At 34.2% G+C, this 12428-nt stretch overlaps 1 protein-coding gene across 5 annotated transcripts in view; it reads left to right on the top strand.

The window, feature by feature from the left end:
* ANKIB1 (ankyrin repeat and IBR domain containing 1) overlaps positions 1-12428 on the top strand; it is an 84562-nt gene that overhangs the window by 56075 nt on the left and 16059 nt on the right. For all 5 annotated transcript variants that reach the window (XM_027684826.1, XM_027684823.1, XM_027684825.1 and 2 more), the window contains exons 5-9: positions 118-235; positions 3714-3922; positions 6202-6290; positions 8029-8173; positions 9530-9696. In XM_027684826.1, coding sequence (XP_027540627.1) covers positions 118-235; positions 3714-3922; positions 6202-6290; positions 8029-8173; positions 9530-9696 — 728 coding nt within the window. The remainder of the gene's footprint in view (positions 1-117; positions 236-3713; positions 3923-6201; positions 6291-8028; positions 8174-9529; positions 9697-12428) is intronic.

Genomic DNA, 12428 nt, shown 5'->3' on the forward strand with positions numbered 1-12428 from the left:
ATCTCCCAGCTGAGATGGTGATCAGTAACAGTACTTTGAATGCTTTCCTTTTAATACTACATTAGAGTCTAACTGGTAAATACTAGACATAAATTGTCTTTCTTCTTCTTCTCAAAGCCATATGAAGGGCTAAGACTTCAAGACCTGCGAAGGCTAAAGGATATGCTGATTGTGGAATCTGCCGACATGCTCCAAGCCCCACTCTTTACTGCAGAAGCTCTACTTCGGGCACATGGTAATCCAAATCCTTAGAGCCTAAAGAAACTGTTTTCAGCAAAATCAAAATGGCTGTTGTATGTTAGACTTTTATTTCCAAGTAAAAGAGAAGTAACAGTTAATCAAATAGCAGGAAACAGACCACAGAGTACTTCAGAAAGAGGTACAGCTGCAGTGTGTTAAAAAGCAGTGAGGCAGACAGGAAAGCTGATAGGAAAATGATTCAAACTAGGAATTACAATGCAAGACATTTTGGCTTGAGCAATGTGGAGAAACAGAGCTGTCATATGTGGGTGAGACACAGAAGTAAAACTTTCATGGGTTTATATATTAAAAAGATCAAATTCATCAAACCTATTTTTGTCGGACCTTTGGTTTACTGCCACTATATATTTGTGCATAAAACTGGATCCAATTTTTTTTTCTTTATTTTTTGTTGCAATAAAAGCAATCTGACCATTGCAATAAATGGTTGGAAATTGTCGTGGGGTTTAAATCGTATGAGTGTGTGTCCTTTGAAGGATTTTTATACAGGGTCTGCTTTTAACACAGGGTATGCTTTTCTGTGTGTGCGTATCTGTAACTAGTTTAATTTCACTGAAATAAGTCTATGCTCTTGTGTAGTTTAATCTGGGGTTGTCAGAAAGGGGATATACTGAATTCAGTGTGTTTGCTCCAGACAAAAGTATTTCTGAAACTCAGTGTAAGCTTTAGGCTTTGATTCAGTGATTCAAAACTTATGCTTACTGAAGCATCTGCATTGTTACTTTATGCCAAAGGAACTACTCAGGCAGTTAATGGTTTGCATGCTCATCACCGTGTTACTGGATTAAGCTTTCATACCCTATTATTGTTGTGGGCTCCTTGTGAAAATCAATGGAAGAGGGAAAAGTGAAATAGGAAGACATTATTTTAAACCCACAACTTTTGGTAGACTTTCATGAAGAGTTGTAGTACCTGAAATGCATCTCTTTTACGTTATTTTCCATAGCTGGTATTTGCATTCCTTTTAACATTGAATTAAGTCAACATGAACATGTGCCAGTGTGATATTAAGGCATAGTCTTTGCATATGATTTTTTAATGTTGAATGTTTGTTTACTTCTTATATTGTATTTATAATATGTTCAATATTTGAATGCTAAAAATTATAAATATTTGACTGAGTAGGCTTCATAACCTGTGCAGATATTTTGAAGAGGAAAATTATGACAATACTGTTCAAACTCCCAGCTCAGTCTGCAATAAGTCCAAAATCAGTGGGGTTGATGTAAACTGTGGAGAAATGTCTGCCAGCATCTAGCAAGCAGGACTTTAAAGTTGAGAAGAAATCAGTCTGTGTTGGAATGGTCATTCTGCTGATGTTGCCTTAGTGATGTAGGGGTAACTTAATGCAATTGGCCAGTGCTCAGAAAGAAACACAGACAATTAGCAAGTCATGAGAAAGTCAACTATTTGCCTGTAGCTGTATTGGGTCAGCTTAGCAAAAGGAATAACTGAGCTGTTTACAAAGGTTTAGACCATTGGGAAACATCAAATGTCAAATCGTAATGTTTTGTGCATTAAATCTTGAAATTCGTGAATGAATAATGTGAAATCTTAATTTACATTTCATGTATGAAAAGCATGTTTTAAATTCTTGGAAAGAGCACAGATACATAATATTTAATCCAACAAATTTTGCTTTTCTTATTGTACAACTATATCAATTTATCGACACAGTCTTTAAGAATTGAGTGTATTTTTCTTTTCTTTTTTTTTAATTGAGAGACAGAAATACATAGAATTAGAGCCAAGATAAAAACATGTTATTATGGCAGTCATGAAAATAAATAACTTTACAGTTTTTCTGCAAGTATTTTTTCAACGTTGTCTCTGTTTCTCTCCTAGTTCATTATACAGCAGGTGATTTCAGGATAAAAGAGAGGCAATTGAACAAATATAACTTGTGTTTTACTAAAACTCATAAGTTAGTAAAGAGAACACAATGGATCCATTTAGTAGCATGTCTTAACCCTTTCTAATTTTGAAGATACAAAGTTAAGAAAATTTTTAGCAAATTTTATATTTTATCTGTATCTTAACATCAGTCAATTCCCGTCTGAAGGATTATAAGCTCAGGGTAATTTGAAAAATGCTGATAAAGTTTATAATTTTTGAAGTGTAAATATGTTCAGGGTCCATATCTTTAAACAAATGAAATTAAACTAACCCATTATATGTTTTAGCTTAGACAAGTAAGGACCTGATCAATAAATCATCTTCCGCTTGAAGAATTTTTTTTTTCAGATTAGGAAGGAGCAGATTTTAATATAACTGCAATCATTATTTGACAGGGGCAATATTTTTAATAAGTTCAGTGCTTAGAACATATATCTTTTGTCCCAGCACTAATAGAGTATAGGAATATTATTTATCTTTTCCTTATAAAATATTCAATAAAAATAAGCCATCTCTTGATTAATAACATTGACATTCCTTTGGGAGTACCTAACATTTAAAAAAAACCCCAAACTTTAAAATATTTATTTAAAGTGATAGGAAAAAATTGGGAAATTTCTCTTTCTTTATCCAATTCAAGTTTCCCTGAACTGTGCATAGTGTTGATGGTTTTAGATTCAAATCCATATAGGAATTTGATAGATTTATATTTAAATGAGAACTTTAAAGTATTTTTGATAGAAAACCCCACTATTCTTATCATATCTTTAGAATTAATATTACAAATCAAAACAGAAAATATTTCAGTTGTGAAGAAAAATTTGATTTAGTTTTAAAATATTAATATATAACACATTTTGTTTCACTAGTTCTTTTTTTGTATATAAATGAGCAATGTTAATTATGAATAAAAGTAAAACATTCTTTAACACTTAATTATAGAATAAAATGTAGGAAGAATATATGCAATTTTCTTTGTAATCATGTGGGGTTTTTTATTTCTTTTTTCCCAGAAACACATCACTTACATACATATAGATATGAAGACTGGAAACTCATTAGGTCACAAACCTTTTTGTAATCCAGTTTGGATCTTAGTTCTTCTTCCTTCATTTCATGGCTTCATTTAAAAAAAAAAAACAACTACAGTACTTAAAAGTGAATACATATTGAACAATTACTTTTTTCACAGAAAGGAAAAATATTAAAAATTCTGTGGTGTGAGGGCTGCTATATTTTCATCTGTCTGTGAAAGTCAGTACAGTTCTGGTTTCCAATCAAATCTCCTAGCTGCTACAATTGCTTTAAGTAAATAACAAAAATAATTTTAAGACTGATGTAACAGGGAAAGGAGGTGCTTGCGATGCAATTATTTACAAAAATACATTGCATTATGTATTATGTTGGAATATGTTCTCTAAAATGTAGTCCAAAGTTCTATTCACTCACACTTTATAATGCTTATTTATTCTGAAAAGGTTTAGCTTAGAATTTAGATATGTATGTATTTTAAACATTGTCAGCTGCATAATTGCCTGTATCTGTACTTACTGAAGACTGGGACAGGGAGAAGTTACTTGAAGCATGGATGTGTAACCCAGAGAATTGCTGCCAGCGTTCAGGGGTTCAGATGCCAACTCCCCCTCCAAGTGGATACAATGCATGGGATACGCTCCCTTCTCCACGAACTCCACGCACTACTCGCTCCTCTGTCACTTCCCCTGATGAAATCAGTCCCTCACCAGGAGACATGGAGACAACTGTGGTAAGTTTATAATTAGATCTGAAACTAGGAGGGCAAAAGACTGATCTCTAAACATAGTGCACTTGTGGAGACAGAGCTGCATCGTCCTCCCATTCTGAAAGGGCATTTGTAAAGGTGTAAAGTATTTCTCTTGCCAGAATTGGTGAACAGAGAAGTTGACACCCTAAACATTCTATATGATAAAACAGTTGAGCCTCTGGCTAATGTAAATCATTCTGTTCTTACCTTGGCTGTCACTCACAAACTGTCATTTTAACCAGCTACAGTGACATCAGTACCTTTGGCTCTTTTGAACTTCTCATCTCATCCTTATCAAGATGTTCACTTTCATTGTATCCATTTCCGTAAATGTACTCAGTTCTGTGAATCTTGCCTTTTGAAAATTTTTTTTTTTAGAAAACAGAATTCTCTTTGTCTGCATTTTGAAATGTCAGCCCACTAGTGTACTGTAAGCTTATAATTACTTTTACTATGTGTGGGCTGCTTGAAGTGGTTCATAACGCTATTGCAAATTTGAAATATGAAAGCTCCTTTCATTAAAATCAGTGTGGCTCTTTTGGAAGACAGGGTTCTCTTTTTAATAATCTGCAGCTGCAGCATTATAAAACTTTTGCTCCGTGACCTAAGCATTTTTCTAGAGTATTATATGCAGTCTTGCAAGTGGATCATCCCTAGATCTCACATTAAAATTAAGATTTTGCATTCCTATGTAGAAATGTTTTATTTCTTTTTATTGTAAAATGTTTAAAAAGAAGCTACATAGGAGGAACATGGTTATTGTACATTTATTTACATTAGAAGTTAAATATTGTCTGCGAATATTTCCTAATTAAATTTTTAATGAAAGATTATATGTCTTCAGTTCTACATTGTGTATTTTGGTTTTCATTGATGGTGCATAAGCCAGGAATGCAGGTTTGAATAATGATTGCTGTGCTATATGTAGTATGTCTAAATCCAAATTCAGATCTATACATTTAGTCTTCCTGTTTGTTTAAAAATCTTATCTAAACTATCAAATCTATCAAAACTGTTTTCAGAATGTTGTTGATGAAACAATACATATTTTTTTGAGGCCTCTCATTTTGGCAGGAACATTAAAACTAAAAGGAATAGATAAAATAGAACCACCAGCTACAAAGCTCCATTTCAGATTTTGCATTTGCATCCTATCTTATAATTAAAACTGTACCAGTAAATGTTCTTGCTTGATATTTTGAACTCAGGGCTTCATGAAATTCCTTATTTTAAAGTTATGTTTTAAACAAAGTTTAAAGCTTTTATAAATTTAATAGTGAACATTTTCGGTGCATTGTCAACTTTTAAAATATTTAATTTTGGCAAGACAATAAGCTGAAATGACTAAACCAACAGTAAATACCTTCACTGAGTTTTGCACTTTAAAGGCTGACTTCTTTTGGTTTGATTTTGTTTTGGCTGTGATACAAGTGCTTGTAGAGTGGCATATCACAGGCTAACTTTCTGAAAATGTCCTATGTGTGTATAATATCAAGTGTATTGAAAGTTAAAGTAAATTTTCATGGAATCTTTGTTCCAATGAAAAGAAAAATCCATTTGTATTCCTTGAAGAACATCAATATTTATTTTCACACAGAACCACAACCAATGACTGGTTTCATCCCTATGCATTAAATGTTTTCAAAGTAAGGGTCTTAATACTCAATGTTATTTTTTCTTTAGTACCATACTTCTATAAAATTCAGCAGTGGTGTCTTCTTTTGGAATATTATTAGTGTAACTTTTTATTTGGATTGAAAACATCAAAATCTTTTAAAAAATATTATTTATGTGGATGATTACTTAAAATATTTGCTGCTGCTGCATACCCAAACTGTTCCACCTTGATTTGGCCCTGATTGTGTGAGATGCCAAACATTTCTTGTAGCCTCATCTCTAAAGTAATTTCTGGGTGTCTGTGAAACTGATGAAAAATTTAGGTCCCTTTCGGACCCAGAATTCTAACTCTGAGATCCCAGCACTCTGCAGGGTGAAGGACTTCTTGCGCTCGAAGACACAGCAAAAGGCAGCCCAAAATATGCTATTTGGATAGGAAGGTATAGAAACAGAGATACCTAATCTTTCCGATTTCTATTTCTATAGCTTAAATAACTATTTTTTTCTGATTGCAGTTAGATTTTTTTTCCCCTGCTGAGCCCTTCTTTGAATTTTCGCCGAGACTTTCCAACATAACTTGTTCTGCTAACAATATGAAAGGCTTTAGGGTGTTTCTTAATCAGAAGCATTTTTTTCATTTACAGTGCGACATTTGTATGTGTAATATTTCTGTGTTTGAAGACCCAGTGGATATGCCTTGTGGACATGACTTCTGCAGAGCATGCTGGGAGGCGTGAGTATACATGCTTTTCTATCATGTGAGAAACTTTCATATTTGCTATTTTGAAGAGGAAAGGACAAAGACTGTAAACAGCTACCGTTAAAGTATTTTTGGGGTTTCAAAGAGTTGCTGGTTTGAACCTATGAAATATTTTAGTTGTCACTCAAACAACTGTTACTGACTGTTTTAGGCTTATGTAATGTTTGTTTTCGTCCTGACTAAGCAAAACTCTAAAGCAAATGTTTCAAGCCTCTGTGTAAATAGATAAGCCTACTCTTGATTTGTTCAGTGTGCATGTGCTGTTGGCAGCATTGAAGTTTACACTTTCTAAATTAAGTACATGCTTAATTCCATCTCTTGGTTTAGCATACTGAACTTAGGCATCGTAAATCCATTTCCAGTCAGAAAAGCAATTAAAATACTTTCTTATGTTGAGGGTTAATAACCGAGGGGTAGGTTTCACTTAGAAGTTCTATTAGTGTAATGCTCTTGTTACTTCATAGGTCAGAACAGCCATGCTAGTAAAAAACTCAGACATGGATAATTATGCTAGTATAAATATTAATCATACTTCCCAAGAATAATTATATCTGTATGCAGTGCCTTTGTATTCATCTGTGTCCCCATTCAGGAGATTGTACTACTTGAACTGTAGCACTGTAGTGTCTTGTTACAGTGTCATTCAGCACAGCTATTCCTACTGCAGATCAGCCCAATTTGTATGAACCCATCTGCCCGAGCTTAAGGAAGAGCACTTTCTTTTCCATAGGAGCTTTTCAAAGGCAGTTCTTTTCAGCAGCAAGAAAATTGGTAGTCATGCTTCTCTTGTCTTGCAAATAGCTATGCAGTGCTGTAGAAATTACCGACAGATCACTGGCTTGACATGGTGCTTCTAATTTGGTTGCTGTACTGCGGTCTGTGCAGTACAGAGTCCAGCACAGAGCCACAGACTCAGAGCCATAGCCCAGTGTCAAGCAAGTGTTTGTGGTGGCACATCTAGGGTGGAATTCATATTCCTGAGCCAGTCATTTCTAAGTTACTTAGAGCATAGCCAGGACTGAGTTGTCCTATTCTGGGATATGAATCCAAGATGGGATGAGTTGGCAACTCTTTCTACCTACCTATTAAAGGATCTCAGGTGACTACCTTAGAATAGCTGTCTGTCCTTTAGGTGATTAAAGTTAGATGAGTATCATCCTTGATGTCAGATTAATAAATATATTATAGCTTTTAAACTAAGCAACTCTGCAAACTGTTACAAAGTCCAGCTTTCAGCAGATTTCTGAGCTCGTTCTGTCTTGCATTCTGGTGCTTAGGGACTACAAAGGTCACCATGTAGACATTTATGTTCAAGAGCAGACCTGTTTTTATTAGCACAATTGTAGAAATTAATTGCGTATCACATTAATTATTTCCTAGATTAATTATATTTACATGCTCCATTACTCATTTAAGGTAGAAGTAATGCTCAGTTTAAATAAACATTGCAGAGCTCTCTGATAAATGACAAGGATGGAAACCACAAACACATAAGGCTAAATGTTGCTGATGGCGCTCGCATTTGGACCATGACTGTTCTTTTCTTTTAATTATACTATTCATCAAATTTGTAGCCCTTTTGAGCAGAAAGGGATACTTCTTTGTTTAAAAATTTATTATTGTGAATATCTGTGAACTTAGTGTAAAGTACTCAGCAGCCTTTTAACTTTTACTTTTTATTCACAAATACTGACTGACAAAATTCTGGCAGATTTTTGAATCTGAAAATTCAGGAAGGTGAAGCTCACAACATTTTTTGCCCAGCATATGATTGTTTCCAGCTTGTGCCTGTAGACATCATAGAAAGTGTGGTTTCCAAGGAGATGGACAAAAGATACCTTCAATTTGACATTAAGGTAAATTATTAAACTGTTCTTGTATTCTTGAACTGTAATTCGTTTTATAAAAAATAACTTACAACTTCTATGTGAAATGCTGTGATATATCTGTAACTTTCCTAGTAGAAGTTCATAAGCAAATACATACACTGAGTTATTGGCTATCTTATATACCATAATATCAGTGTTTGCTATACCACAGAGAAAGGAAGAAGGAACATTATTCCTTAAGTGTAAATGCCATACTTCCATAATATGTTACCTAATGCAATATTAATAAAATCATTTGATCAAACTCATTTTTGTAATGGTGATATGAAGGTTTTAAGCAGCCAGGGTTGATTGTGTTTGCAACTTGAAATTTTTAAGAGTTTTTGGATTATTTTTATTACCAAGAAACAGTTTACATTCAAAAACAGCACCTGTTTACTTTTAAAAAATTTATCAGTACAAGTGAATTACTGACATTTCTTCCATTCAGTGCTTGATATGATTAGTATATATAGGAAGAGGAGGAGTAGGGAAAGCTAGATTTGCTTTTCCTGTTTGTTTTTTTTAAATGTATTGATTTTCATCATTGCAACTTGTTTTTAAAAGCAAACTTTTAATTCACCTCTTTCCTTTTATGCTAGTGTAGTAATGAACTAGTCTTTTAGTAATGTGCTAATTATCAGTGGTGGCAGGGCAAAAGAAAGTAGAGAAATATTTTTTAATTTACAGTACAATACTTTGTGTGACAAGTCTATTTAATATACAGTAACAGTCTTACACAGTAAGATGCAAATTAAATTATCAGATTTGATTAATCTTTTATATCTTTTTAGTGGCTAGTGATCAGCCTAGGTTTGAAGCAAAGTAGTGAAAGTTCCTTTTCCTCCTCATTTATTAGGTATAATTTTTACAAAAGAAGACCTGTTACAATAACCAAATAGATTGGAAGTAAATTCCTGAATTAGTCCAGTTCTGATTTCAGGTTTATTGTGGATGGGATACATTATGGGATTTTTGCTTAATCAATAAGGTTTTAATTCTGTTCATCTGCAAGAGTCAGTTCTGTTAATGAATGTATTGCCAGCACATATATAGTAGAACTTTACAGTAAGCCACATCACAAAGGAATTGACTTGCACAGATTGAATGTTTTGTTTGAAATGTAAGTACACTTCTTAGTGTAAGTCTGGAGTACTGTTGTTATTGAAAAAAAAAAGGATATTAACTTTTATAACTATTTCTAAAAGTCTATCATCACAGCCACAAGACTGCCCTTATGCTTTTTGGCTTTGTTCCTTTAAAGGAAGATTATGAATACAGATTTATATCAATGATGAAATCTGATCTTATGTAGTGAAGTATTTTCCTTTTTTATTTCCACAGGCCTTTGTTGAAAATAATCCTGCTATTAAATGGTGTCCTATACCAGGATGTGAAAGAGCAGTAAGGCTAACAAGACAAGGATCAAATTCAACAGGATCAGATACACTTAGCTTCCCTATGCTGAAAGCCCCTGCAGTAGATTGTGGAAAAGGACATCTTTTCTGCTGGTTAGTACTAGCAACTTACTTACATCTCTATAAACTCAGAGTCACTGCTACTGCAGGTACTAATTCAAAAATCCCACTTAGGACCAAGGGTGCAACTGAAATTTGTGTGGAATGGTATGTGACTATATTATCCTCTATCCATTCGGTAAATAACCCCATGTGCACAAATACTTTAGTGTTTTGGAGCACAGCAAAGGTTTATAATACAATACTCATTATTGGCTCTGTTAGATGCAAAACAACAGCATGGAGTGTTGTGATGTTCTGTTCTGAGGAGACAGAGGAGAAGTGGGATACTGGTAGAGGGATTTTTGTGTCTGCTCTGGATAGTTGTAGTATAATTGAAACATGAATTATAGTGCAGAAAATCAGCAATTTTTAGCTCTTTCTGAATTTTGGTAGAATCACATCAGAGAAGCTTGAGTTTAAACAGGACCACGAAGGACCATTTACTTCATACATAGCTATTCTGTTTGCAGGATCACTCCATCTTTGTTTCACTTTAGGATCAGCACTTTTTCTTTGTGTTAACTTCTCTTGAATCTTAAGATGAATACAAGCTCAAGAAGGAGTAAAAAGCCAGATATTTTTTAAAACACACCACACATTGCCGATCTTCAGCACTTCCAAGGAAAGGACAAAACAGCATCAATGAAAGTAAAAAAGTTTTGGGATGTTTTTCTGAAGTGCAGAGCAAAGCCATGTCATAGTTCCTTGACGTTGTCAGACTTGACAATTTATGACTAATGTAGTGGGACATCTTTTCCTCTTGGAAAATCTAAAAGGGTCAGCCAAAGTATAGACATTGAGACAAGCTGAGTAAGTCTTCTTTTCATTTTACATTGAAACCATGATGCAAGGACATCCTGAGTCATCTGCTTGATTCCAAATATTGTAAGGCTTTTATTGAAAGACGCTTCTGATTTTAGTTCTTTCCCTATGTAAATGAAAGGAAGAAATAAAAAGAGGAAAATAGACATAGTGAAACAACCATGAAAGTCAAAGAACAGAACTTCATGGGAAGACGTTATTCACAATGGATGGAGAAATCAGAAAGAAAAATAGCCTGTGGAAACAAACCGGAAAATGTTTTTTACCAGTGAAAATATAACAAAACAGTACTATTCCACAAGATGGTACCATCCTTTCATCCTTGCTTCTGATTACAGACAGAGAATCATTTTTTCTGTTAACCTGAAGGAGAGAGCTTGAGACCACTTAAGTGTCATATTGACATGGTCCTTCAGATATTGGCAGCTTCTGCTTCCTTTACATGGACTGAATGTACTAATGCCCCAGAATGTTCTCTGGGTGTGAAAATTACCTGAGTGCCTAATTTTTATGATAAATGTTCTCTATATTTTGATGCTTTGAGATACTGCACAAGCAAATACAGTTAATGCCTTGAAAAAGACCTCACATTAGCAACAAAATGTCCAAGAAGGCCTTTCCAAAGTCTCTTTTTTTCATCCCAAAAGAGTGAATGAAAAGTTTCAGCAATGGCAAGAAAATTCTGCTAGCAACCAAAGCATCCTGCAGTACTTAAATCAGAACCACTTGCTGAGGGCAACCATACTGGTCTTACAGTACAAAAATTCTGTGCATGAATGAGTTCCTCTGGAGAAAAAGAAAGTGTATTCTCAGTTCATGGGGTTTTCATCAGTACCGTGTGCTTAAAGGGGAGCTTGTTTTGTCTCTTTAAATTTCAATCAGCACATCCCACAGTTCCATACTTATGTCAGTTCTGCAAGTTTTACCCAGGTAATCTACAGCTTAGACATTGCAATAGCAACTGATACTGCATTTAGTAAGAGATTCTTCAGAATTTATGTATTAGAAAACCAACTCCTAGATATCCACTGGGTTTTATTCATATCTATAGCCGTCCTGCTCATAAAAGCAAGAAAATTCTCTGAGTCTATTGAGAAATTTTTTTTAATGTAGGAGTAGGAATTTTCCTCTTTATAATTTACTCATTTTTTCATTACCCAGCACTAACAGCATCTTCAGCAAAATGTAATCTGTTGTGGCAAACACAAAATTCTATTGCCTTTCAGAAAAAGCATTCTGAGCTATTTAAATGTAGTACACATAAAAACTGTGTACAAATCCTTCACCAGTGCATTATCAGATACATTCAATATATTAGAAGACCTTCATGCAGTTTCAGAAGCACAAGGAATTGTAGCAAGCAGACACTTCTGGAAAATAGTCTTAGCAGACAGTGCACACTTTGTTTGGTACCCTCAGTCCTTGCTCCTTTCATCTGAGATGGAGACAAGGGACGGAGTCTCATTCTGCAGGACTGACAACTCTTCAGGTGCACTTGGGAAAACAGTTATTAAGTTGCAACAGTGTTTTGCTGTTTTGGTTCAAAATTCATTGTATGATATAAGTATTATCACGAGGGGGGGAAAAATCCAGAACTGCATTCTTCTTGAGTGATGTTTTGAGCCCTTTCATGAATTTTAACTTGTTGAAACTTGCCGCAATTTTAATAAGTATGTACTTCGATTCATAAAACGTTTCACAAGCAATAGGCTCAGTGCTATTACTCCATTAAAATACATCCCAGCATGAAAATCATTGTTTTGAGGTGGGCTAATGAAAGAACTTCCATAAGAAGTTGTTCTTGAACACTCTGTTGTGACTATCGTATAGATAGATATAGATACAAAGATATAGATAGATATAGATATAGATATAGATATAGATATAGATATAGATATAGA

This window comes from Neopelma chrysocephalum, unplaced genomic scaffold, assembly GCF_003984885.1.
Source record: "Neopelma chrysocephalum unplaced genomic scaffold, ASM398488v2 Primary Assembly neopelma1_67, whole genome shotgun sequence".
Taxonomy (NCBI): domain Eukaryota; kingdom Metazoa; phylum Chordata; class Aves; order Passeriformes; family Pipridae; genus Neopelma; species Neopelma chrysocephalum.